The sequence below is a fragment of the Onthophagus taurus genome, chromosome 7, assembly GCF_036711975.1.
Source record: "Onthophagus taurus isolate NC chromosome 7, IU_Otau_3.0, whole genome shotgun sequence".
Classification (NCBI taxonomy): Eukaryota; Metazoa; Arthropoda; class Insecta; order Coleoptera; family Scarabaeidae; genus Onthophagus; species Onthophagus taurus.
In genome coordinates, this window is record NC_091972.1 from 24,011,813 (window position 1) to 24,039,401 (window position 27,589).

At 32.6% G+C, this 27,589-nt stretch overlaps 1 protein-coding gene across 1 annotated transcript; it reads right to left on the reverse strand.

Annotated features, from left to right (window-relative positions):
• Positions 1 to 1,113: 1,113 nt before the first annotated feature.
• LOC111429457 (uncharacterized) lies at positions 1,114 to 26,995 on the reverse strand. The gene is made up of 2 exons (XM_023065364.2): positions 25,879 to 26,995; positions 1,114 to 1,598 (listed from the first exon to the last, which is right to left on the reverse strand). The coding sequence occupies exons 1-2, from the start codon at positions 26,925 to 26,927 to the stop codon at positions 1,148 to 1,150; spliced, it is 1,500 nt and encodes a 499-aa protein (XP_022921132.2). The 5' UTR covers positions 26,928 to 26,995; the 3' UTR covers positions 1,114 to 1,147.
• Between the last annotated feature and the right edge of the window lie 594 nt (positions 26,996 to 27,589).

The following is a 27,589-nucleotide window of genomic DNA, read 5'->3' on the forward strand; positions in this document are numbered from 1 at the left end:
GGAAGAGTGATGATAAACTGGAATTATGATGGCATTATTCAACAAAATCGTTTGATTTTATTTCCGGAATGTTGTTATAATTGTAATACACGCATTCCCGAGCAAGTTTCTAAAACAGGAATGCATATCGCGGCCGTTTTTTAAATACCGCTGTTATTGAAGTTCGTAACGTAGTCGTTAATATCCAACATCGACTTTCTATTGGACAGGTGGCTCTGTTTTCTTATTTACAATTACCTATTTCAGTCAGTTATACTTTAATTATAATTATCATTTTTTACTTGCAGTAGTCATCGTATCTATTGTGGCTCGCCACATTTATAATAAAAGCTACGACTTTAATTATAGTACAAAAAAATTAAATTAAATCAACCACAACCTCCACTATCCAGTTAAATCATTTTAGATAACAAAACATTAATCCACCTTAATTAAGTATATTCACTAACAATTTCTTTTCTTATAAACTTGTTATAAAACAATTAAAAGAGGAAATTTATTCAGGCGTAATTCCCATATTGACCCGTTTCTATCACAATAAACACAGCACGGATGGCATCCATATAAGAGAAATTGTATAGCTTTCACCACGGACGTGAAGAATTCATGGCACGCGTGTAATCGCTGCTTTTAATTCCGGTTTCAAATCAAATAATCACAGAAGCAACCGACAACGTAACAACGGTTATTCTGTTGTCCGTCCCTATTTGCGCAACCGTCCGGTTATTTAATCAACCAGTTATTGCCATTCAAGACACCTGTCCGGTGCGAAATCGCAAACGCCGCAACCAGATTTTTAAGAGAAAGCTCGACTTTGCAGGGCGCCGCACGCCGAACTTGGCGAATTCTTTAACCGGGAACTTTCTCCCGCAAGATCTAAAAACGTCCCTCCGAGAAGAACAAAATTTACACTGCGGGTCGAAGACGACGTTTGGGTCAATGGCATTTTCGCTGATTGTGTGGTGGTTAACCGCGAGGTGTCAAACAATTGTCGTTAATTGTTGCGAACTAATGCTGTTAGATGAGGTACAACGCATGACGAATTGTTAAGGTATTCGAAATTATATATTTTATAGTGAAAGTTTACAAACAACAAAATAAAATAACACTAAATAATATTTCTTAAAAACATTTATTTTATATAACATTAAATTACATTTCCCAATTCATCACCAAATCCTTTCTTTTTCTTCGAAACAACATCATCAAAATACGTTTTAAATGGTAAGACTCCATCTTTGCAAGCTATATGAAGATTTCGACCGCAAACGTTTTTATTTATATGTGGATTATGTAATTCTGCGATTTGAGTGGAAGAAGCTGCAGCCGAATCGCCGGTTGAGGACGTTTTTCCCAACCAATATTCATTTCCTGGAAGAGCGTTTCCATCCCAAGCATAAGAAACCACCAAAAGCTTTTCATCGTGTGGAGAAGTTAGTTTCGTATGTGGTTCACGGTTTGTGATATAAACGACGATTCCTCCATTTGGATGCGAATCACATGGAATTTTAGAACCGTGTGTGTATTGGGCGCAATTTTGTGTTGAAAAATATGCGAAATGAATATCGGAAATTGAATGGAGATGTTTGGATAATACTCTAAAAAAAAGAAATTAAAATATTTAAAAATTTACTAATATAGCTCAAGTGAATAGTCATAACTTTTCGTTTTTAAACAAAACCGTTTTAGTAAATTTAGAATAAATATCTTTCAATGTTAAAGTACTTTTTGTTGCTTGAATCCTTCTTGAGCTAAGATGCTATCGGTGCATTTTTCCTCGAACGGATCCAACGCAAAATTCAAAGTTTTAGTTTACCTTTATGCTTTATGTTCCCTCAAACTTTATTAGGAGCATTTTGCCCAACCCAACCCCCCCCCTTTCCAAAAAATATGTAGTACATCCATGCTGTCATAATTTGAAGAAATAGCCTTCATCAATCAAATACTTATAAAATTCCCACGTTATAACAACACCAAGTATATTATAGTGTCTTCCGAAAGAATAAAACAATACAAATCCAACGATACCTAACAATCTAATATCGGTTTATGAGTTTTTTGCATAAAAATTAAACAAAATGCGGAATTTTGCCGGAAAACCCAACGTATCTTCGTTGACTACCTGTCGAGATATAATGGGCCAGGTAAATGGTGGACGGCCAGTTAAAGATCAGCCTAAAACTTGTAAGAAAAAATTATCAACAATTTTAAAGTTTGTAGGTACCTTGAAATTTTGTATTTAAGGGGGCATGCATCTGCCTTAATATACAGGGTGATTCACATAAGAACCGACACAGAGCAGGGACATGTAGAGGACAATAAATTAAGATGATTTAACGTAACTTACCTCTATACTAAGTTGTACACCTGAGGAGTTATAGGTCTTCAAAGTTGGCTCTTAAATTTTTAAAAAGTTCAATATCTTTGTAATACATTAAGCTAGAAAAACCAAATTTGGTATACGTTATGAGTGTACCAAGGGTATTAATTGGTAGCAAATTGAACTCAATTGCATTTCAAAGGGTTGATTAAAGGTGATGGTACCCTAAATTTTGACAGATTTTTTTAATCTTTTGGCGGATTTAATACATTACTACTTCATTTCATGTGGAATTTAATTCTAAGACTTTTCTTGCTCTTATTATTTTTTAAAAAACTTTGTCGTTTTCATAGAAAACTTAAATAATTAAACCCACGTATTTCGTAATGTTGCTTAAAATAAGCGAAAATTCAGTAGTCGGCTATGAAATTGTACGTCAAACTTGACAAATAGGTTATAAAGTTATTTGACGACAAGGTTTTATAACCTATTCGTCAAGTTTGACGTACAATTTCACAGCCGACTATTGAATTTTCGATGATTTTAAGTAGCATTAACGAAATTCGTGTCTTTAGTTATTTGAGTTTTTTATGAAAACGACAATGTTTTTTAAAAAATAATAAGAGTAGAAAAAGTTTTACAATTAAATTCCACATGAAATCAGGTAATAATCTGTTAAATCCACCAAAAGGTTAAAAAAATCTGTCAAAATTTAGGGGACCATCACCCGTAATCAACCCTTTCAAATGCCTCAATTGGTCTCAACTTGCTACCAATGAATACCCTCGGTACACTCATAACGTATACCAAATTTGGTTTTTCTAACTTAATGTATTACGAAGATATTCAATGTTTTAAAAATTTAAGACACAACTTTGAAGGCCTATAACTCCTCAGGAGTACAACTTAGTATAGAGATTAGTTGTATTAAATCGTCTTAATTTATTGTCCTCTACATGTTCCTGTTCTGTGTCGGTTTTTATGTGAATCAACCTGTATATACATATAAATAATACATATACAGGTATCCCGTTAAGCGTACGGAGCGGCTGTATCTCTAGAACGTTAAGGCCTAGAGGTTTGGGAAAAAAATCCTTACAAGCAAAGTGACCAAGAGAAATAGCTGGAAATTATTTTGAAGTTCGTAATTCGACCGCTAGGGGGCGTAACTGCCATTGAGAAACATAAAGCTCCCGCTATCTCAGAAACTTAGACGATGAGCTATAACTTTGACAACATCATTTAATAGCTTGGATAATACCGCATCGCTTTTGTTTTGCAATATTTCTCATATCTGTCATAATAAGGGAGGGGGAGGCCAATGTGTTTTCATATGTTTACATTTTAATATCTCCTGGACCATTCAACCGATTTGAATATTTTCGGTGTTGTTTCAAAGAGTATTTTATGCTCTTTTTAAAGATATTTTCAGTAAGACCGTTTACTTAAAAAAAGCTAGAGGGCGTTATCTGCAGCGATTACATATTTTTGTGATTTTTGAAGAAAAGTTAAATGAAACGATACTATTTACTTCACAGACCCTTAGTCACCATAAAATTTGGTAAATTTTAGTGAAAACCGCATCTCGATATCGCCACCCGTTCTCGAATTATAGAAGAAAATGTTAAAAATGGCACTCGAGCCATCAATCGGATCAAGTTACCTCATCGAGAAAAGCAAATCACATAACCATGGTAACTGTAAACATGTCATTTACTAACGCAGAAGCGTATGATAGAGCGTATGATGATTTAATTTCAATGTTTCGAATACGATGCAATTGCATGGCAAAAATGTGCATTGCAATTACGACAAAGGAAGACATTTTTCTCTAGAAGTATTTTTAAGATTGACTCAGCGATTACGGAAAACTGGCAACGTGTAGCCCATTCAGACATCTCTATGAATTCGTAAATCACATTGGTGCGCAATGTGATCCCACATAATCTGGGAACTCCGAAAACAATTGTCCACAAGATTTCTCAAGAGAATAATATCTCCACCACGTTGTTTTACATCAGGCCTTAAGATACCGATTATGATAACAGACTGAACAATTACCATTGACTTTTAAATATGATTTGGGCAAATCCAAACCTTTTATCACAAATGCTATGGATGCATGAAGCATCTGTCCACAAGCTGATGTAAACTTGCATAATATGCATTCTTGGTTCGAGCAAAACCCACATTGCTTTCACCCCTTTATCTATTGGGTAGACTAAACGACCTGACTTTTCAAGAAAAACCAATAACCAGGGAAAATATGACAAAACACTAAATACCAGTAGAAACGTGTCCAGGGCCGAAACTTAAGCAGCGCTTTTTTTTTCGTCGAAACTAGATTAAATAAATGCATCGAGGTTTATGGAAGGCATTTCGCACATTAGTGAGTTATTTTTGCCAAAATTTAAGTTATTCTAAGTGTTTTGGTTTATTTTGTTTTATTATCATTGTTGATGTTTCATTGATCCGTTGGCTTTTCAACACGCCTCAAAAGTAGTTTTGAAGCAGTTCTAAGCTTGGATAAAGTGTGAAGGAAGGTTCTAGATAATAAAATTTTTGTTCTCTGTTATTTGTTTCCTAAGGTAACTTGATCCGATTAAGATATACGAATTTTTAACATTTTCTTTTATAATTCGAGAATGGATAGAGATATCGAGATGCGGTCGAATGCGAGAATGCATTTAACTTTTTTTCAAAAATCCATAATACATATATATTATAAAATCAAGGATGAATAAGCATTAATTTTTTTAAAAAAATGTATGTACAGGGGTCCAAATTTCGATGGGTTTGCAGGGTATCTCAGTTATTATGAAAGATAGATAGTTGCGGCTTTCGCGAACCTGAGCTGTTTTTTTGTGAAACTTACAATGGCGCAAACCAAATTTTCATAACCCTCTTCGTTTTTGATATACAGGGAGTGTTTGAAATTTACGATTTTCAGACACCTCCTTTTAAGAACGAATGCATATAAATGAGAACAAGTAAATTCGACTATTCGGGGTGTACGGTCCAGGATTTGATTAAAGAAACAACTTTTTAAAAAGCTAATATTTCTTTATATTATACTACTAATAAATAACTAATAATAGTAACAACTTAGTAATAATTATACTAATATTTTTACTAAGTTCAGCATTCAGCAAGAGGACCAACTACAATATCAGTAATACTTCTGATTTTGTTAAAGACTTTAAGGGTTACAAACTTCCGCAGGATCACACTTTGATTTCACTTGATGTCGTGAGCCTTTTTACGGTTATTCCGTTGGATTTGGTCAATAAGATTGTCAAGGATAAATGGGAGTTGATTGCGCAACATTGTAGTTGGAATGAGAACACATTTTTGTCGGGTTTAAAATTGATTTTTGATACCTCCACTTTCACTTATAATAACGTAGTATATCACCAAGTTGAAGGTACCCCGATGGGCTCTAAAATGTCTCCGGTCTTAGCCTTACTGGTTATGGATTTTATAATTGATGAAGTTTTAAAATTAAATAACAACCTTTAGAATTGATTTCATTAAGAAATATGTTGATTTAATTTTGGGTGTACACAGAAACGATATCGACATAATTTTAGAATCATTTAACAACTTTCATCCGAGCATTCAATTTACCATAGAAGTCGAGAAAGACAGTAGTATCTCTTTTCTTGATACTAAATTAATACGTAATGAAGATAATGTCATTCTTTTCAATTGGTATGTTACCAACTTACTCGGGAAGGTATTTGCATTTTCAATCAAATCATAATTTTGGACATAAAGTTTCAACTATTTTGGCGATGAAGCATAGAGTGACACAGATATGTGATCTTATATTTCTTAAAGAAATCCTAACTTTCTTAAGAGACACATTTATTAACAACGGTCATCCGTCCAATCTGCTTAACAAACTTTTGTTTTCATCAAATATGCATAATCACCTTAACAACAGCTGAATGAATGAACAAAACACACTAGTTAAATATAAAAAAGTCCCTTTTGTCACTAATTTAAGTGAAAAAATAAAACGGGTACTGAATTCCCTTGAGGATATGCAGATTGTTGACTGTTACGATAACAAATTAGTTTTTCACGAATATTAAGGACAAGACAGAACACCAACTAAAATCTGGTGTTATTTACTATATTCCTTGTGGTGCATGTAATGGCAAATACGTTGGTCAGACGGATCAGTGGCTGAAACGTAGGGTCCAAACATAAAAGTGATTGTAATTTAAAAAAGTCTACTTGTGCTTTATCCCAACATGCTACAGACACGGGTCATCGTTTTGTCACCTAACTATTTCAGTAGACTCTTTTTAGAAATGGTACATATTAATTATACGGATGATTATTAATTTTAAAACTGATACTCAAAATCTTAGTAATATATACGCTTTACTGTTCGCTAACGACAAAGTTCATAGGAAAAATAAGGAAATTAATGCTGATGTCATCCGATCACTTATGTTTTAGCCACTGATTTATGATTTTAAACTGTTTGTCAATCTGTTCTTGTCTTAATTTTAATTAATCGATTCAATTTTCTATAATTTTAAATCTTAAGTTTAAATTTAGGCAGCTTCACCGAAAAAGATATGACGCTTGCGCAATTCAGTCATTGCTCACAATTTTTGGTTGGTACCAATGTTTAAAAAAGTTTTTTCAAGTCTTAAGCAACACATGTTATTTTTATATTAAAGAGGTTTTACCTGTCAGACATCTTGTACGCACGTTGATTCATCCAGTTTTGTTAATGGTTTCGCTCAGTTTTTGATCCTTTATGTTCCTTTAACTTTGATAATGGTTTTCGGTTATTCTACAATTGTTAGTTTCAAACAACAAGTAAGTGTTAATTACATTAAGAAAATTTTTAACTTTAACTTTTGTTAATCTCTTGTAGCGCTAAAAAAATGCTCTGAGGAAGGTTTCAATAAATAACCTAAATATTAGCTTTTTAAAAAGTTGTTTCTTTAATCAAAACCTGGACCGTACACCCCGAATAGTCGCATTTACTATTTGCTCACTTGTATCGGTCGTAGATACTTCTTTTCTGTATAAATGAGAACTTCTTTCAAGATGTATTGTTTACCGATGAAGCAAGTTTTAAATCATGCGGATATGTCAATAAGCATAACTTGCACTATTGGGCGCCAACCAATCCACATTGGATGCGACAAGATTAAAATCAAAATCGTTGGACACTGAACGTGTGAAGATATGTAGCAACGTATTATTGCCGGCTTTAAAGAAATCAATCGACGGCACCTAGGAGATAAGGTCCAAAATTCATTTAGATACCGGTTAGATATGTATATTAATCAAGAAGGACATCATTTCGAACATGTTATTTAAAATAAAAGAACTTTTTATTATTAATATTGTCGTTTAAGTTTCTACAAATTAAGTAAAAAATTCGTCCAGGTAAAAACGGTAAGCATATCCTTGAATCTTTTCAACAAAAAGATTATATTAAAATTATTACCGATCACTACACACCTGGTCTATTGGTTTATTACCTAACCTGCAATAAACGAGCGGCCTAGTAAGGGTAGTAGTCTCAGTCGACGGTGCCATAAATTTAACTGCCATTTTATTTTTCTTAATTTTTAACAAAGTTGATCCACTTTCTGGAAAAACTAAAAGGGATAGCAAAATTTTCCATAAGAAAATATTTGTGCTGATAAAATATAGAAACGGATGTTTTTTTGTTCATATTGATATGTCAATCTGTTCAAAAGTTAAAGAGGGGGGGTTATTTTACGCTAGCACTGTATAGAGAACCATTATATTCTAAAGGTTGTGGCAACGTTTTCTATTTCTTCCACCTTATTGAAAAATTATAGGCAATATTGTAATGTGAAAAAAATTAAGGTAAAACTGTCCATTAAAACAACAGAGATAAAAAGAAATATCGAGAGAGCATTATCTCGACCATTCTTTCTCTGTCATACAAATAAATCTGATTGTAGTTAAATTCGTAATAAGTATAATAAAGTTAATTCGATATTACTGGTAGAATAGAATGGATTACGAATTTAATTTATTTTGACTTCACGATTGCACCTTTTGGAATTACAAGAATTAATTGCACAAGCCAAATCTTTTAAGAGGTTGGAACTCGATGCGACATGGAAGAGAAAACTGAAAAAAATTAACAATTTAAAAAAAACTAAACAAATTAACATTCAAAATGACGTTTCTCACAATATCAATCAACATAAATTTTATCCTCGAATTGCTAATCTATCCAACACCAAATTCACTACAGAAAAATGGCACTTGCTCAATACCTCCACCTACCGAGTCTAACAATAGACCTATGTCATGCTGCCAATAGGGTGCCGGAGGAAGACGATTTGAGAAATGATCTCATTGAGTTGCTAAAGAGGAAGGAGAGAAACAACAACAATATCAACAATAGCTACCATACTAATTGGGAAGAACTCAAAACTTTACGTAAGATTAAAAATAAAATTAAAGCTAATTCACTTATTGTAACCAATGCTGATAAAAATACGGGCTTAGTAATTTTGGATAAACGTTTATATATTTCAAAAGATTTTTTGAACGAAAATAAATTTACAGAAATTGAAAGGAATCCCACATCCACTTTCCATACTAAAGTTAAAAAAACAGTTAATGTTTAAAATTTTATCTATGAATCCAAAAACCACTTTACTGTATTCATTAATTAAATTACATAAGAATAATTTCCCAATTATGCCTATCATATCATCAATCGATTCAAGTACTTACAAAATTTCAAAATTCATGCTACAATTCTTCAAAACTAATATTCAATTTAAAGCCGATGTTACAGTACACAATAGAACTGAATTAATTCAAACTCTACAAAACTTGAATCTACCCAATAATTTTACTTTCCTATCCTTTGACATAACTAACTTATACACTAATATACCTATCCCTGAAACACTAGATATAACTAAAACATTAAGTAATAAACTGAACCAAATAAATACGGAATATGTATGCAACTTACTAAAACTCTGTACTGGACAGAATTCTGTCAATTTGATCAGAAATTTTATAAATACAACAACGGTTTACCGATGGGATCTCCCTTGAACGGTCGGTTCTCTCAGACATTTTTCTCAATAATTTTGAAAATGAAATTTTAAAACGGAATAACCCTATGAATAATAATATTATATTGTGGCGCAGATATGTCGACGATATTTTGATTGTATGGGATAATGAGGGACATATTAATATTAATGATTTTCACAATTATATCAATAATTTACATAATAACATCAAATTTACATTAAAACTGGAGAAAGACCATTTTTTAAATTTCCTTAATTTAACTTTAATTGATAAACAAAATGCCATAGAATTCAAAATTTACAGAAAATTTACATAAATAGATACCATTATTCCATATGAGTCTTTTCACCATAATACTCACAAAGCTGCAGCTTTTAGAGCTTACTTACATAGATGTTACAATACCCCCCTTTCGGAACAAGAAACAATGAACTTAAGTTGATGAAGAATATTGGTCTTAACAATGGCTTTTCCATGACACATATGAATTCATTATTTGATACATTCTTAATTAAACAACATCTCAGAATTTCAACAAGTTTACAAAACTCCTAGAATAATCAGAATTTAACATATAAATCAATAAAATACCCTGGTAAAATAGCATACAATATTCAATCTATTTTTCGTAGATATGATATTAATATTTGCTTTAAAAATGTTGATACTCTTCAAAAAAAGACTTTTCAATGCTAAAGATAAAATAAATTTACTAGATCAAAATGGAGTTTATAAACTGAAATGCGGTACCTGTGGTGCAACATAAATGTATAGACGAAACAGGTAGATCACTTAAAGTGAGAATTAATGACCATAAACATAACGATAATTCCAATTTCGGTAGCCATATGCTAATAATTATGATTTTAATACAGAAAATAATGTTTCACTTTTACATAAACAAAATAAAGGTTTCAAACTCAATCTATTGGAAATCTATGAAATAGGGAAGTTTAAGAAAAAATAATGATCACTTGGAATACCATAATGAACAGGTTCACATTAACAGAACAGAACTTTATACAGGGTGTTTCAGCGAGATCGTTCATTAGACGATTATGCGGTTCTGACCAAAATAAAAATTTGAGAATTCGGATTTAACACCCTGTATATTTTTACATATTTGGATTTGTCTATTTTCAAGGTTTATGAATAACTTTACTTTTTGCAATTTAATTCGACCGTTCTCGTGTTATTCGAATTTTTCTAGAAAAATCTGCTCCAGCAGACATTTGTTCAAAAAATCAGAGAACACTCGATTTTTGGGGTATCAATTTAGGATTCAGAACATGCTTCAGCAACATGATGGAGTATGTTTTGGTGCCGAGAACGGCTGTCTAGATCGTTTGATCACCTTACTATGGCATGTTAACTTTTCGACATTTGGAAGTACCATAACTTCATTTTTTTAAATGGCACCCCCCATATTTTATTACTTAGGGTGCGTTTACGTTGGAGCTGCGATAAACGATACTAGCAAAATAACGAAATTGTTGTAATAGTTTTATATGCAAGTGTTTATATTGGAGCGACGAATTGTCACAAGCTTGACAGCCGACTAACGATAAGAGCGACGCTAATTGTATTCCCTATTTTCTTTGCTATTATCAGGTGTGGTCGGCATGGATATCGGCTGTTTAATTAGTGAAATTTTTGTTAGATCCCCCTTGTGGGGCCAAAAAGAAAAAAATTACCACAACAGATTTGTTCTGACAAATCGTTTTCAATTCATTTTGCGCAGCTCTTATCGCTGCTCTCATTGTTGTTCTTATCGTTTATCGCAGCTCTCGTTCCAATATAAACACCTGCATATAAAACTATGACAACAATTTCGTTGTTTTGGTAGTATCGTCGCTATTATCGTTTATCGCAGCTCCAACATAAACACACCCTAAGTCGTCTTCGTCGTCTCATTTTACATCTTTTATACCCAATATCTCCTCTACCTAACATTAATAGTTTGGGAGATAATTAGGGTTTTTTAAAAAAATGCACACATCATATCCATATTTAACCTAGTGTACCATAACAAGCCTCACTTGTTTACATCACTTGATGACGTAAACCTGATTTCCCCAAAACTGTCGAGGATTAATATATTTGGTCCAATTCCTTATTCCATCACCATTTCCTTTTCATTTTTCCTTTTCAAGACTTACAATTGTCAAATCCCACTTTTGAATTTAAATTTAGCCATGTTAATTTTCTCTTTCTATTTCTCCACATGCGCTTCGAGCGCGTGCCTCGAAACTTGTTTTACTTGTCACCATCTCACGACTTTTAATATTGTACAAACGTTTGTCAATTTTGTAATAAGTGTGTTAATGCGTATTTTATTAGATTAAAATTCCAATTTTAGAATTAATTATTTCTGGAGTTAAATTTATCAAACATTATAATGTTATTTTCTTCAATTATTTGACTGTAAGTACTTTAAAGATTTTACATTTTTTTTACCTTTTAAGACTTTCATTACTTTTTGATTATTCAAATTTAGTTAACATTTATTATAATTACTTGTAGTTTATCTCTGAAGATGGCTTTTAAGCTGAAACTAGTGAGATAAATATGTATATTTTAATAAACGACCAGTTGAAAGTTCAGAAATTTTACATATTAATATCAAACCTTTATTATACAAATAAATATTGTACAAACCAAAGCTTCGTATTCAGATTGTAGCTGAGGTCGTCTGAGGCCGAGGAGGTACAATCAAAATGCTTAAAAACAAAATTTTATCGAGATAGCACACAGTGGGGCGAAACGCTGTTTTGCTGGCCAAAACTCAATAACTTTTAAATACATTTTTTTTGTCGACAGTCATATATATAAACCGATATTCATTTTTAAAGAGCTTTCCATTGATGGCTAGGTGTGATACACCTGTGCCAGAGGGTTGCAAGTGGTAAAGTACCCTTTTTTTGCTTTTATTTAAAAATTACCTTATCGATTCTAACGACATTTAGTACCCTTACTGTATGATTAAAAGTGTTAATTAAGATGTTGTCCCATTCGCTTAATAGCAACCCTATGAAGTTCCAATAAATAATATAAACGGTATAATCATTATCCTAGAACTTTATGTATACTTTGCAGAGAAATCATAAGTTAGTCACAATTTTTTTTTCTAAAATAAGATATTGATGATATTTAAATATAGATTTATTGTTAAGCAAAAAATAATGCTTACACTTATAATGGAAAGTTAACAAATATTTATTTTAGCAAATCAATGGCTTCTGAATCTAAGTCTAACTTGCTTTTTTATACAACATGTCTAATTGATGATATATAACGATCAGAATGTATAGTAACGTATTGAAAACATCTTGATTGGTGGCAATCCTTGAACATTTCCGAGCGTTATGTAACCGGTATTTTTTATAATCTTTATTTCTAGCTTCTTGTGCATCTTCTGACAGGTGTCCTATTGGTAATACAGCATCTTGTATGATGCTTTCACGGTGAATAAGGTTTTTGTGTACTGATGCAGGCATGTAGTACCATTTATATAGCTCTACATACAGTTCTGCTGTTTTTTATGCGTATTCCCCAAACTTTTTGGCATCTATGGCTCCTCCGCTGACTAATGTTTGAAGAATTATGGAAAATCTTTTAATTAAATCCTCATCTACTCCTGTAATGGCTGCTGTGCAAGAAGGATTAGAAAAGAATCTTCTAGCAGTGTTACCATCGGCAAAGAGAAAATCTACAAAACGTTGCTGCATTTTTAGTAAATTGGCCTAGCCTTAACGATAAATGTATTTTAGAATTCACAAAACATACCAATTTAGAATATAATATGTAAATTCACATATCACTTCCACACCAATAGAGACGTAGGTAACATCAGATCCCCAGAACGTTGTACCGATCGGAGCGAGATGCGCTCCGTGCGGCAATTAAAAAAATATATATTTCTTCGAATGGGGCAAAAACAGCCACGAGATTTTATTATGAGCAGATTCTACATTGAATGGGGAATCTTTTGATACCAAAGTCTAGTCTACTCAAACAAAAAATTATTCATTAACTAGCAATTTTATATAAAAGAAAATCCAGCAAGACAACTAGCGAAGATAATGACATGTTCTTATATAAAATAAATAGAATACATATCAAAGTTACTATATACAAAAAATCGGAAGTATTTCCGAAATGGTTTCTAAAATAAAAAGTTTTGAAGTTCCGCTATTTTTGGATTGTCCGACAACGCGTAACTCTCACGACTTTAACAGCGTTTTTTGCATACTTTTAATTTTTTACGGTTTAGTTTGACCTGTAGAGTAAAATTGTCATTCTTTTTAGTACCGATAATTATCACTTCCCCGTTGATTTGAAAATGTTTGATAAAATAGGTTTTGGCCAGCAAAATAGCGTTTCGCCCCACTGTGTAGCGCCTCGCCAGCAAGCGACCTTGGTTTCATTGTTATAACCGAAGGAGATAATGCGGCGTGAAGCTGTCATACAAATAAGTGTAGTACACAGCAAAGCTTCGTATTGAGATTGTAGCCGAAGTCGCTTGCGGCGGAGGCACAACAAAACAAATGCTTAAAAATAAAGCTAGATCTCTAGTCTTCATTACTGTAATCGGTGGAAATAGTGCATCGTGAACTTATCAAACAAATAAGTTGGTAGATACCAAAGCTTCGTATTCAAATTGTAGTTGAGGTCGCTTGTGGCCTTACAACCGAGATGCTTAACAATAAAACTTAATCGAGATAGCGCCTCGCCAGCAAGCGACCTTGGTTTCATTGTTATAACCGGAGGAGATAATGCGGCGTGAAGCTGTCATACAAATAAGTGTAGTACACAGCAAAGCTTCGCATTCAGATCGTAGCCGAGGTCGCTTGCTGCCGTGGCACAACAACCGATATTAATATTGATAAAGATAACTCGCGAGACCTCGGCTTCATTACTATAATCGGAGAAAAAATTGCAACAACTCATAAATCACATTCCATATAGATAGTACGAGGTCAATTATATTGATTTCACAATCCGTGATGTAGATCTAGAGAGCAATAAGAGATAATTTCAAAAAATAAATGCCAACCAGTGTACTTCAACCCATTTCGAAGTCATGAACACTTGAAATCCGTTTGAAGTTAAATAACACCATGTTGTGTTCATTGAAGAAAGTACTTATTATCCATATTTTGTGTTCATAACATGATTACATAAAGTAACTGTACTTCATGCATGTAAAATAATTGATTGCATAACAATAATTAGTTTTAAAACCATTTTTAATCATAAGATCTATTAACAGATCTAGATTGAAGGAAATCCAAATAAAAATTCGAATCAACCAACTTTCTGATATTAAACATCATTCCCATATAAATTTTACTTTCACATTCTCTCAACTCTATAGACAAGCAATTTCACGCCAAAACTGTGCGTTTCAATTAAAATTTAGAACTTTCTTTAAAGAAACAACTAAAAATGAACTTAATAATAATAATAATAAAATAAGGAATTTTTTGTGAATAATTAAAAAATCGTTAACCCAAGGTCGACCAATACGAGTCAACCGGTTTAAAAACTATTTTTATATCTTATTTTCTACTCTTCCTAGTAAACAATTAACAACGCAAAGATTCATAAGATTCTTTTTACATGTTGACGTTGATTAGCATTAAACTAAGTAGTGTCAGGAGATTGACAATGAATCGTTAACCTTGACTTTGGAAGGTCGGATATTCTTCGGACATTCGATTTTTTAGAAATGTTAAATGTTGCGATTAACTCATCACCTTTCTATGGTTATATCAATTTAACGTTCTAAATATAGAAATACAAAATGTATTGAGTTAATTAATTTAAGAAAACGTGGTTCGTTAAAACATTCGATCCAAAATCGATTATTATTGCGTTATTATAATGATTGTGGCCTTTCTGTTCTTGTTACATCATCCGATTATGAGCTAATATAGTAATGTATATAAATTATCCGGTGAACCTCAAGCGATTATATTGTATTACACCTCTCTCAAATACTTTCAAATGCATATTTATAAAAACGATTAACTGCTTGAGTTACTTAGCACAGAATAATCCAATTTATATACTTTTTGTGATGTTCTAATTTGAAAAGAAGGCGAAAGAGGCGAATATTTATCTTATTTCAACTTTCCCCCATTTATAATAGTCGTTATGTAAGTTCACTACATAGTAAGAACTTCCTTTCGACTTTTGTTATTAGCAACATATTAAAGTATTATATAAATTTAATAAATTAATTCAAGTTACAACAAAAAACCGAAATCCAATAAAAAGCTTTAAATTGTATTACAGATAGAAAACAGGAAATTAGAATCAAAATAAGTATTAACTTGAGATCGTATGCAACCCAATTTACAACTTCTTTTAAAATTTGTATAATATTAAATTTCTGTTTCTCTTTGGTAACAAACTTCAATTATTTAAGTATAATTATAAAAACGAAAAGTGAGTTGTCTTTTTGAATGTGATGTTCAATGTGATAAAAGTTGTTTTGACAAACATGATATAACAAAATTCCTGGTTAATCTTACCAACTATACAATTTGACAGGTAGGGTTCAGGAGTGCGGGAAGTTAGTTGTTCTAGATTGTTCTAGAGTTGTTCTACATTGTATCAAAGCGGCAAATAGAAAAAATAAAACCTCGTTGAGAAAAATCGAAAAAAGGGTTTTTTGACTAGCCCCCCATTTTTGGAAAAATCAGATTTTCTTTGTTGTTTTGGGTTGTTCTAGTTATTGTTCTAGAAAACCAAAATTATGGGATACAGCATTGCGAAGTTATAACTAAAAATAGGTTTGGCTGCCAAAATGTCTAATTGATTGCTGTGACCATAGTTTTTCTATTTTCAATTCCATATTACAAACATATACTTATTATACCTAAAGCAATCTGGAACAGCTATTATTTTCACTAGAACAACTCTATAAAGGACACTTTACTCTTTGAAAATTTAAGTTTTTGGAAGTTTCAGTCAGTAATTCTTGCGTCAGCGGTTTTAAATTACATAATAACAATTAAAAAACAAATAACGATCTAAAATATTTCAAACTTTGCTGATTCAAATTGTTCTAGGTGTTTAACGTTTAAACTAGGGAAAAAAGGTTTTTCTGGTTACACGGACATTAATTTTGCAAAATCATATTTTCCTAAAAATACAGACCTAAAAAGTCCTAAAAGCACCTAAAGAACCTAAAAAGAAAAATAATAAATCAACAAATGAATAATCCAACTATTCGATCTGCAAAACAAAAATACACTACATAATACAAATATTTGTATTAAAAACTAAATATCTTTGTGTTCCACCCACACAGAGATATACCTCAGTTCCAAAAAAAGTGACGCACTTGATTTTTGACTTAATTTTAATTACCTATATTTTTTAAACCAGTGGGCCGATTTTTATTATTTTTTATTTTTTGGTAGCGAATGAAAGACGTTCCTTTTATGAGCATTTTGTTTTTTTATTCATTAATTTATCTCTAAAATTGTCCGAATTGAAGCTTTTTTGTTGAAACCTTGCATATTGCCAACTTTCTGAATTTATGAAAAAACAGTTTTCTAGTGAAATAAACACTGATACGAATTTTTAAAAAAGTTTTATTAAACACTAAATTATAAACTGGGATAACTGCTTAATACCGTGTATTGTCTCCCCTAGCAACTCTAAGAGTTTCTAATCTAAGCGGCATACTGGAAATCAGGTTTCTTATCGTTTCCATTGGTATACGATCTCATTCTTCCACTAACGCATCTGCTATTTCTGCGAGGCATTCCTGAGGCCTCGCGCGAGAACGTACCCTTCTCCCTAATTCGTCCCACAAATGTTCGATAGGGTTCATATCGGGGCTTCTCGCAGGCTACTGTAATGTGGTGATACCTGTAGCTTCTAAGAAGTTTCGCACTATTACTGCGGTGTGTGGTCGGGCATTATCCTGCATCAATATAAAATTATTGCCCACTAACTCTGCATGAGGTAAGATATACTGATGTATAATGTCAATGTAAATTTGGGCCGTCATCGACCGCCTCACCGGAAAAACATGAAGGGGTGTCTTTCCATTTAGAGACGTTTTTCTAGGGCGACTAAAAACCACCTTCCGAGCAGTGCTTCCTGTTTGTTCGTACTTGCGGATTGCTCTACGAGCAGTTGCTTCATGGACTCCCACTGCACGAGCGGCGTAACGTTTACCACGCCCATCGTTTACTAAAGCAACTAATCTTGCTACTTGTTCTGGATTTATTTGCGGCATTTCATGTAATTTTAATCACTACAAAACTTTTTTGTAGTTAATTAATGACACAACGACAAATTAATTGCTATGGCAACGTCAATTGTTTGACAATGTGATCATACTTCTTAAATCTGTGGGATAAATGTAAGGTTTCAACAAAAAAGCTTCAATTCGGACAATTTTAGAGATAAATTAATGAATAAAAAAACAAAATGCTCATAAAAGAAACGTCTTTCATATAGGGTGTAAGCACTTTCTATACCATTACTTGATTAATACACAGGGTGAGTCAAAAATTAGGAAAAAAACATGGTTCCAGTTTTTCCACTACCATCCAGGAGTCATTGAAAAAATTTCCGCCTTTTTAATTTTTTTTTGAAAGACAAAGGAATTGGCTACCAAGAAATAAAAAAATAATAAAAATCGGCCCACTGGTTTAAAAAATATAAGATATTAAAATTAGGTCAAAAATCAAGTGCGTCACTTTTTTTGTAACTGACAATGAGTGTATTTATAAAGTAAATAAAAAGAAAATTAGCCAAGAAAGTCGCACACCCAATATCCGCAAAAGATTTGAGGAAACCTTAAGTGGAAAGAGATGTTTAAATTTTTCCAAAGCGATGTCATTCCTTCCATCCCGATAATGTTGACACAACTCAATTCCAAACGGTAGTTATTCCAACAAGATGGCGCGCCACCACACTTCAAGAAGCTTTACTAAATCAGTTTTTGACACTCAGGGAACTGTTTAGAATAATTGGTTACCATAGTTACTCATGGCTACTGCTATTTTTATTATTATACAAATTTGAATTTAATTAAACTTTAAAGTAATTTTTCTCGAAAATTTTCTTATGTAACCAATATTAATATTGACTGTACTAGATTCAGAAAAAAATCCTCTTTCATATTCCGCAATAAAAATAGGGGATTGTCATTTAAAAAAAATATCGATGACGCCATAACTCGTTTAAAAATGGCGGAAAAACTTTGAAATCTACACCAAAAAATTGTAAAAAATTTAAATCTTTAGACCCGTTTCAGGGATTTTTACATAAACCGTTTATAATGATTTTATCGCATTTATCCGTTACTTTACGGACATACTGTATATGCAGTTTTTGAAAAATATGCGGTTGTCGCCATTAAGTTTCTTATAAACTGATATTATTTTTCAGGGTGGGCAAATTCGGGTGTTATTATAGGCTATCTCAGAAACTATAAGAGATACGAAAAAAGTAGGTGCCATGTCCCGGTCTCTTTTTTCGAGACTAATCCAATCCCACAAAGACCTCTCAAAGATCTCTATCTTCTTTTGTTTTTTAGTCATAGCCAAAAAGTCAAATTTTAACGATTTCAAAACTGCTCATAATTCGTCTATTTTTCAAATTAGAGAAATGCGGTTAATACATTCTTAAGACACTGTTTTGAGTAGAATATACTGCCGTTGAAAAATTTTAAACATAGCTGATAATTTTTGAGATATAACATAAAGTTATATTTTTTTAAATACAAACTATAGTTGATTATGATGTTACTGAAAAGCATATTTTTAGCTTTCCAATGATGTATCGCACGCATGATGTATCTGCAGAAAATAAGCGTTATTTTTCAATTCTAAAATTTTAAAGATTAATATTAAATTTTTTAATTATAGTTGCCGAGGAAAACGCTAAATGCTACTTGGTTACTATAGCAACGTGAGTTTACTTGTGTGACTTCTGGTGTGACTTGTCATTTCATTCATTAATTTTGCGAAACGAGTTTACCGTTTAAGAAGTTCCGTATTATATTTAAATAAAACGGTAAAATTAAATATAGAATAAGTCCGCTTTGACGATGATACATAAGTCTTCATATCCCCATTGAAACACCGAAAGTACGCTTCCAGTTTATGATCCCTAATTTTCCTCTATCTCACCCAATTTCAATAGAAAAGATTGCTGATATCAAAAAACTTCTAAATCTTATGTTTGGGAAAAGCTGGGAAAATACTACCGAAGATTTCATTCATTCATACTAGGGATGTTACGGATGTCGGAATCGAAGTTTTTAGATTAGGTTTATCGGAGTCGGAATCGGAGCTGGATTCGAAGCCGGAGTCGTAGCAGGAGTCGGAAGCGGAGTACAAGAGAGATGTGATACTTAACTGTTAAGAGTAAAGCGCCCTTCACACGATCAATATACCGGGTGTCCCTCAAAAGTGGCTCACCCCCATATTTTTCTTTATTATTGGTGATATAAGAAAACCATTTGGAATGCATAGTTAGGTCGCTAAAACGGATTATTACGACATGAAATCATTCTTTTTGTACTTCCGGTTATACCGGATGTGAGTACTAATTTTGCTATTTTTTTAAATCTATAATTTTTTTTTCTTCAGTTGGGTTAATAGTATAATTTCACATAACTTTTACTTGAAAAAATTTTCACGATCGCTTATAATTTTTGAAAAAAAAAATTATTTTCGTTATTTTTAACGTTTTAGTACCATCGGAAAATGTATTACAACTTTTGACGCATAGTAGCTAGGTTAATAGTATAAACTACGTTGTCTCTCTTGATTTGCTATTTCTCGAGCAGTGATCACTGCTATGCTTTAGTCAGTGGTTCTTTTTTAATAATGGTGTAAATTAACAGTTGTATTAAATTAGTTTTAAAAGAATAACGCGATCAAACAATTAAGTTTAATTCAATTATTTTTGATGTTTTATTTTTTTCTTTATTTTTTGTTCTTTTACACTAAATGTTCTGTAGCTGATAGTAACTTACAATGTCCATTGTACATTATAATTTGGATTGTTTACTTTATTTTGGTTAAAACCTCTCAGATCACCTGACCTCACACCTTTAGATTCTTTTTATGGGGTAAAATCAAAAATGAGCTGTATAATACACCAGTATGGTCTCGTGAGGTATTAGAAAATAAATCGAGTTAGAAATTGTATTACCTAAATATCTCCGCAGGAATAACGTCGAGTCGGTAGATCGACAATTCGCAAGATACAATTATGTCAAAATCGAGGCGCGAGCATTTTGAAAATTTAGAAAATTAGTTTTTTTGAACTTACAATTGAATTAAATTTAATTGTTGGATAGCGTTTTTCTTTTAAAACTAATTTAATACAACTGTTAATTTACACCATTATTAAAAAAGAACCACTAACTAAAGCATAGCAGTGATCACTGCTCAAGGAATAGCAAATCAAGAGAGACATAACGTAGTTTGTACTATTAACCTAGCTACTATGCGTCAAAAGTTGTAATACATTTTCCGAAGGTACTAAAACGTTAAAAAGTAACAAAAATAACCCAACTGAAGAAAAAAAAATTGTAGATTTAAAAAAATAGCGAAATTAGTACTCACATCCGGTGTAACCGGAAGTACAAAAAGCATGATTTCATGTCGTAATAATCCGTTTTAGCGACCTAACTATGCATTCCAAATGGTTTTCTTATATCACCAATAATAAAGAAAAATATGGGGGTGAGCCACTTTTGAGGGACACCCGGTATATTGTCAATATGACCAATAAATATTGACAAACTGTAATTGCCTCAGACTATCAATATTTATTGACAATCTACTTAGTTTTGCGTTGGCAGTCAAAGATGTCATGTCATGTTAATGAACCATCCGGGGAGTTAATAACACTTACGTCCATTAAAGTATATCTGTCTGAATTCATTATTACGCGATATAATCCGTAATATAATCCTACTAACGTAAGATTGTCCATATCTCCCTCAAACTGTCAATATTTATTGTCAATATATCCTATATTTTCGTTTTCGTCAAACCATCCCATTAATATGTGTAATATTGACAATATGTCAATCTTTCTACTCACACGTTCAATAATATTATCAATACTTAGATATTAACAATATATATTGATCGTGTGAAGGGCGCTTAACCCTAATAAAATGATAGAAATATAATACAGCAATCAGTCTCTTTAATCAATACTTAAAATATTAATTAGGTATTACACACACATTCGTACGTAGGTGCGCAACAATAGGAAAATATCTTAATAGTGTTATATTTAATTTAAATCAAATGAAGTGACCATGAAGTGAGCATCAGCATTATTGTCTTCCGCTAGATTTGCTGCAGATTTATCCATGCTGTCTAACAAACTCATCAATTCAGACTCAATATTTTCTTTAGTCACTTCATTAAAAAAATTTGATTTGTAACGAGGATCTAAATATGTTGTTATTGCAAAGAAGATATTAAAGGGAAGGCCATCTTGAATTCAATTGTTCGATGGTACATTTTATTGCGGATTTTAAATGTTGCAGAGGTATCTGGTTTACGGTCTTCCAGTTTTAATGTATGTTTTAGAATGTGTATAAGTGGAATTACCGATGAAATCCTAGTATTACTATCACTCATGTTTCTGGTAACCTTATCAAATGGTTGAAGAATAGAGACTAATTTGTTGAGATACAGCCATTCTGCAGGAGCTATTTGTGGGATACTATGCTTACCAGCATAAAGGCACAACGAATCCTTTATTTTAATCATTCGTTCCAGCATGTAGAAAGTGCTATTCCACCTGTAAATAAAAGCAAAAGAATATGGAATTTAATTCTCAATTAAATTAAATTATGTAAGCTTTTTACCGCGTACTACACTCCTATACAACGCCTAAAGCCGTTTCGTTGAGTTGTTCTGTTTGTATTTTGTTTAGTTCCGTTTGAGCAATTTGAGAATGATTAAAATGCGTACAAATTTTTTTGCATTTCCTTATCAAATTTTTGATTTCTTCATCAGAATCTAACATAGTTTTCACACAAAGTTGTAATTGATGTACGGTACAACTGACATCAGGGATATCAGCTAGCCTCATTTCACGTATCATATTTGACCATATGACCCATATGAAACAGTGGATTTTGTGAGACTTTATTTGCCATTCCTGAAGCATCTCATTAAATTTTTCAAATTTTTTTTTGAATTACATCTCCTGTATGTCGGCCATCAAAAGGGTGGCATTTCAAAACAAGTTTTATTCTCTTAAAATCTTCAGTTATGCCATGCGTTGTCAAACTCAATAAGGAAACATTGGAAATGAGTTCAGTAAAAAAAAAGGTGGTAAATGAAATTTTTGTCAAAGTTTTCAGCAAATCCACTACCTTACTGGCCAGCTTAGGATACAACTCATCACAAATGACGTAAAAAACTGTCTTCCCCTTAACTGATAATTCGGCACGATGAATTGCAACAGTCGTCGAAATCCGACACCTTCTACAAACTTGAATGGAAGGTCCTACAGAGCAATCACCTGAGAGATCAAATTATCAATTTCCACTGATTTAGGATTTGAAGAAGCCCATTTTTGATTTTTCATCAAAGCGTCTTTGAGAGTCATTTGTTTTTTGGCTTCTTGAAGTGGGGATGCAGCCGAGGGCTGCTTTCTTTCAGTTTCAACCTTAATGCATTCTTCGTATTCGTATTTATTATAACACTCGTTTTAGGCTTTATTATTCAGTCTATAAAAAACTATCACTTCAACAATACTTAACTCACAAATTATTATTTGGAATCTTTAAACGCTCGATGCCCGACAAGTTTAGACTAATACACAAATGAAAAAACAAAATACAACTGAACAATACACGCGTCCGGGATTCCCCGAAATCAATCGAAAAAGAAAACGAAATAACAAGCAAACGTTAACGTAGACGCACAGTGCTGCCAAAGAGTTTATAACGTAATCAAAATTACTTTACGTTAAAGCATTTTTTTCTTATTTCGTTAAATTAGTTTCATTGATTATGAAGGTTCTACCCGCCTGTAAAGCATTTGCTCGTGTCGGGGAATCCCAGACACACGCCGAATCTTATACACTGCTACATTTCGATTTTCGTTATAACTCCGATTCAAAATTATCGCAGCCGAAGTCGGAGTCGGAGGTGTAAAATCAATCGGAAGTTCCGATCTTTCGGAGTCGAAGCGAAGATCCGTAACATCCCTAATTCATACCGAACTGTTCTAACCTTACAACCAGTAAGTTTAGTAGAAGAAGATGACAGTTTGTGACTGTTTAGTTCCTGAAGTTGTCCGTATTTAATTATTCATTAATTAATACATTTCTTGTATTTTTAATAAACAAACTTTACTTGTTAACCATTTTTTAATGGTGAACAAAGTCAGGAATAAGATGCCGAGAAATTTAAATTAACTATTCAAAGTTTTTATTCGTTGGTACAAAACCAACTTTATCCTGAATAATGGTACAAAACCAACTTATAGCCACTAGGTAGTCCAATTTACTGTACGGACCCGCCTACTATAATCAAAATTTTGAACATTAGCGCTTACTATTTTGGAATTGAAAATTAACGCTTATTTTCTGCAAATACACCATACATGCGATACATCATTGGAAAGCTAAAAATATGCTCTTTTCAGTAACATCATAATCAACTATAGTTTGTATTTAAAAAAACACAACTTTGTGTTGTATCTCAAAAATAATCAAGTATATTTAAAAATTTTCAACGGCCGTATATTCTACTTAAAAAAGTGTCTTAAGAACGTATCAACCCCATTTCTCTAATTTGAAAAATAAATGAAATATGAGCATTTTTTGAAACCACGAAATTTTTTCTTTTTGGCTATAACTTAAAAACAAAAGAAGATAGAAGTTTGGTGTTTGTAGGATTGGATTAGTCTCGAAAAAAGAGACCGGGACATGGCGCCTACTTTTTTCGTATCTCTTATAGTTTCTGAGATAGCCTATAATAACAGCCAAATTTGCCCACCCTGTACATACAAAAGAGACAGCGTTGAGTGCCTTGTCAAAGACATGCTCTTCATCACTCAAGCTGATGCGGAGTAACCTCAGAGGACACTTAATTCAAATTAAAGCGAATCGTATACCGACAAAATATAATTTCGACCAGCCATACAAGGTCATGTTTAGAAGCAGGGAAGAATGGACGAAGGGTGAGGTTCAATTCAAAACAGGAGCCGTGGCCTGGTACACCAAAAAGCCACATGAAGATGCCCTTAAGCTCGGATATAACCATTTTTCACACTGAAGGTCTTGCCATAAACTTCTGCACCGTTTTGAACCTTGAGAAAAGACAGAAACGTGCATCGATATACATCATTGCGGAGAGTCGGGCCGCCCTAAAGACAATTCAGGCTTACATGTGTGAAACCGCACTGGTCAAAGAATGTACCGATAACCTGAGAATATTCGCCAGGGTTAATGAAATTACTCTATGGCGAATTCCAGGTCACAGAGACATTGTGGGTAATGAAAAGGCGGACAAGCTGTCCAAAAAAGCAGCGAGGGTTTGCCTGACACTTACTGACTTAAAGGAACAAGGCTTTGAAGCAATACTAAGGTTCATTAAGGACCTAGATCTGCCCTAAACCTTTGGAAGGCGTAACAATAGATCTTACAGGTCGCAGTGACGAGAGGGGCCGCTCCATCCAGCCCGGCAGCAACAAAAAAAGACCTAGAACTAGAAATATTCGGGTTAACCATGCATCTCTTAAGACGGCTAAACCCGAATGTTTCTAGTTCTAAGTCCTTACAAGTTTTAATTCAATAAAAATATACTATAATCTACCGCTGCATGACATCTAAAACTAGGTCTAACACTAGACCTACAACTAGAAACATTCGGGTTTAGCCATCTTAAGAGACGCATGGGCCATACAGGCGTCCCACTTTTGGCGTGACAGTCCCGATTTTCAACAATTTGTCCCGCGTCCCACGGCGTTTTTAAAAAGGCCCGACTTTTGAAAGAAATTAAATTAATGTAGTTACATTTTCTATTTATGGAAATCTTATTTCACTTTTTAAAAATTTCACAACATTTTGAACAACGGCAGTTGTACTATTTTTCACGGTCAATGATGTCCCGCTTTTCCAATGTCAAAATCTGGTCACCTTACGCATGGCTGACCCCAAATGTTCTAAGTCTAGTGTTAGTTGTAATTTTAATTCAATAAAAAAATATCTACCGCTGAATAACTTTTAAATAGTGTTTCATTTACACAACATTTCACAAATATTAATATTTATTAGAATTATTATTGCCTGTCAACAATATCGAATGTTTGTATTCATTAATATTTTGTCATTAGAAACAGCTACCCAACAAAAGATGGCGCTAGATAGTGCGAAATTAGAAATTTAAATTACACGAACTAATCGTCCGCGCGCGTTTATTTAAAAGTTTAAGTAAGATATACTTAATTATGAGGTTGATGACTTACTCTAATCTTTTAGCAAACGTTTCCATAAATAATTCCTCTTGATGTACAGAACATTTCCAAACACCAAGTCCAATTCCAACTACATGAATATATGCAAATTTACCAACATTTTTTGCTCTATGATTCGCCTCATATAACAAAGTATCAATACTTAAAATCATCCTTTTTGAATAGGTGATATTATCGAAATAAACCCCTTTAGAAATTTCATTAAAATATCCAGGTTCTTTTAAAGTTTTACTTTTTAAAAAATCACCATATGTTAAACAATCTTTTCCATAAAACTTAGCCATAACTGCAGCAAAACTTGGTTTAAAAACTACACCATAACCGTTTTTCTCTTTGTTTTGATCTTTGCTGTACACTATCTCCTGGTATTCCATGACGTTTTTCTTGCGCAATCTTGCGCCAATTAATCCTATGATGACACCTTCATTTTGGATATTGTTTCGGGATTTTGGTACCATTCCTTTATTACTTCTTTGACCGTTGTTTACGAAATAAGTATATGAAGACACAGATAATAGCGCGGATAATTTGATTTCATCGTAACTTAAGCAATTTTCAAGATTAATATCAGGATCGTCATTTTCAATTCCAATGGATTCCCAATTACCACGTCCTTTCGTTCCATTTAGAAGAAGATAATCATCGAATTTTCCCATAAAAGTCACTGCTCGTATTTTTAAAAATCTATCAACTAAATCAGCAACAGTCATCGTTTCATATAACTTTTTCTCAACGTCACTGCCATACTCTTTTTTAAATATTAAAAAGTCCAAATACAAAAGTAATACGTTTTCGTGTAATAATGGGTAAACAGAGTTAATATAATGTTCTAATTTCTCCGAACTTACAGTTTCTTTTATCGTTTTACATCTCCCAGTTTGTAGCGGGAACGGAATTGGAAATTCTTCGCTTAACTGTAAGATATGCTCCAAATTTGAATTCAACGCAACATTTTCTAAGTTGCCTAATAAATGTTGGGACTTTTGAAGGCGTTCGTAGAGATTTTGCGATTCAGTTGGCCAATCTGGTATTGGATACATTTCAATTAAGACGATATGAACACGACTGGATATGTTTTTGGTTATTTGATCAATTAATGGTGTTTTGTGAAGGTCATCGAATATATATGTATTTTGTGGGTTCATAAGACATCTATTGGGACACGAGGAAATTATAAGTAGAAATCTGTTGTATATACAGTCTTATGTAAGTACAATTAATAATATTAAAACATGTGTTTTTAAAGGCTTATAGATTTTAAAAGTAATATTTTAATGCAGTAATACTTAAACTGATTTATTTAAACAACAAATGGAGCAATGAACTGTTTGTACAATCTACAAATATTCCTAAATCACTACCAGAAATATTATGGTTCTGCTATCCTTGCCCATAACCTGCCTACAAAATAGTTTTAGAAAACCCTTGTTACATGAAGTAATTTGTAAATGTGCGATACATCTTTACAACTTCAGCATATCATTAATACTGAAACTGAAGAATATTATATTATACAAACCTACAGATTATTTTTATATCAGTTGAAAATAATATTTGCCTTGTAGAAGATGTTGGGTTGTTTTTCCTTGTTGAGCAGTGTTTATTTTGTTTTACCGTCGTTTTATCATTTCATCATACATAAACTCACACCAAAACTATGCGTGCAATTGTGCAAATTTCTTCAAAAATCATACTTTATTTT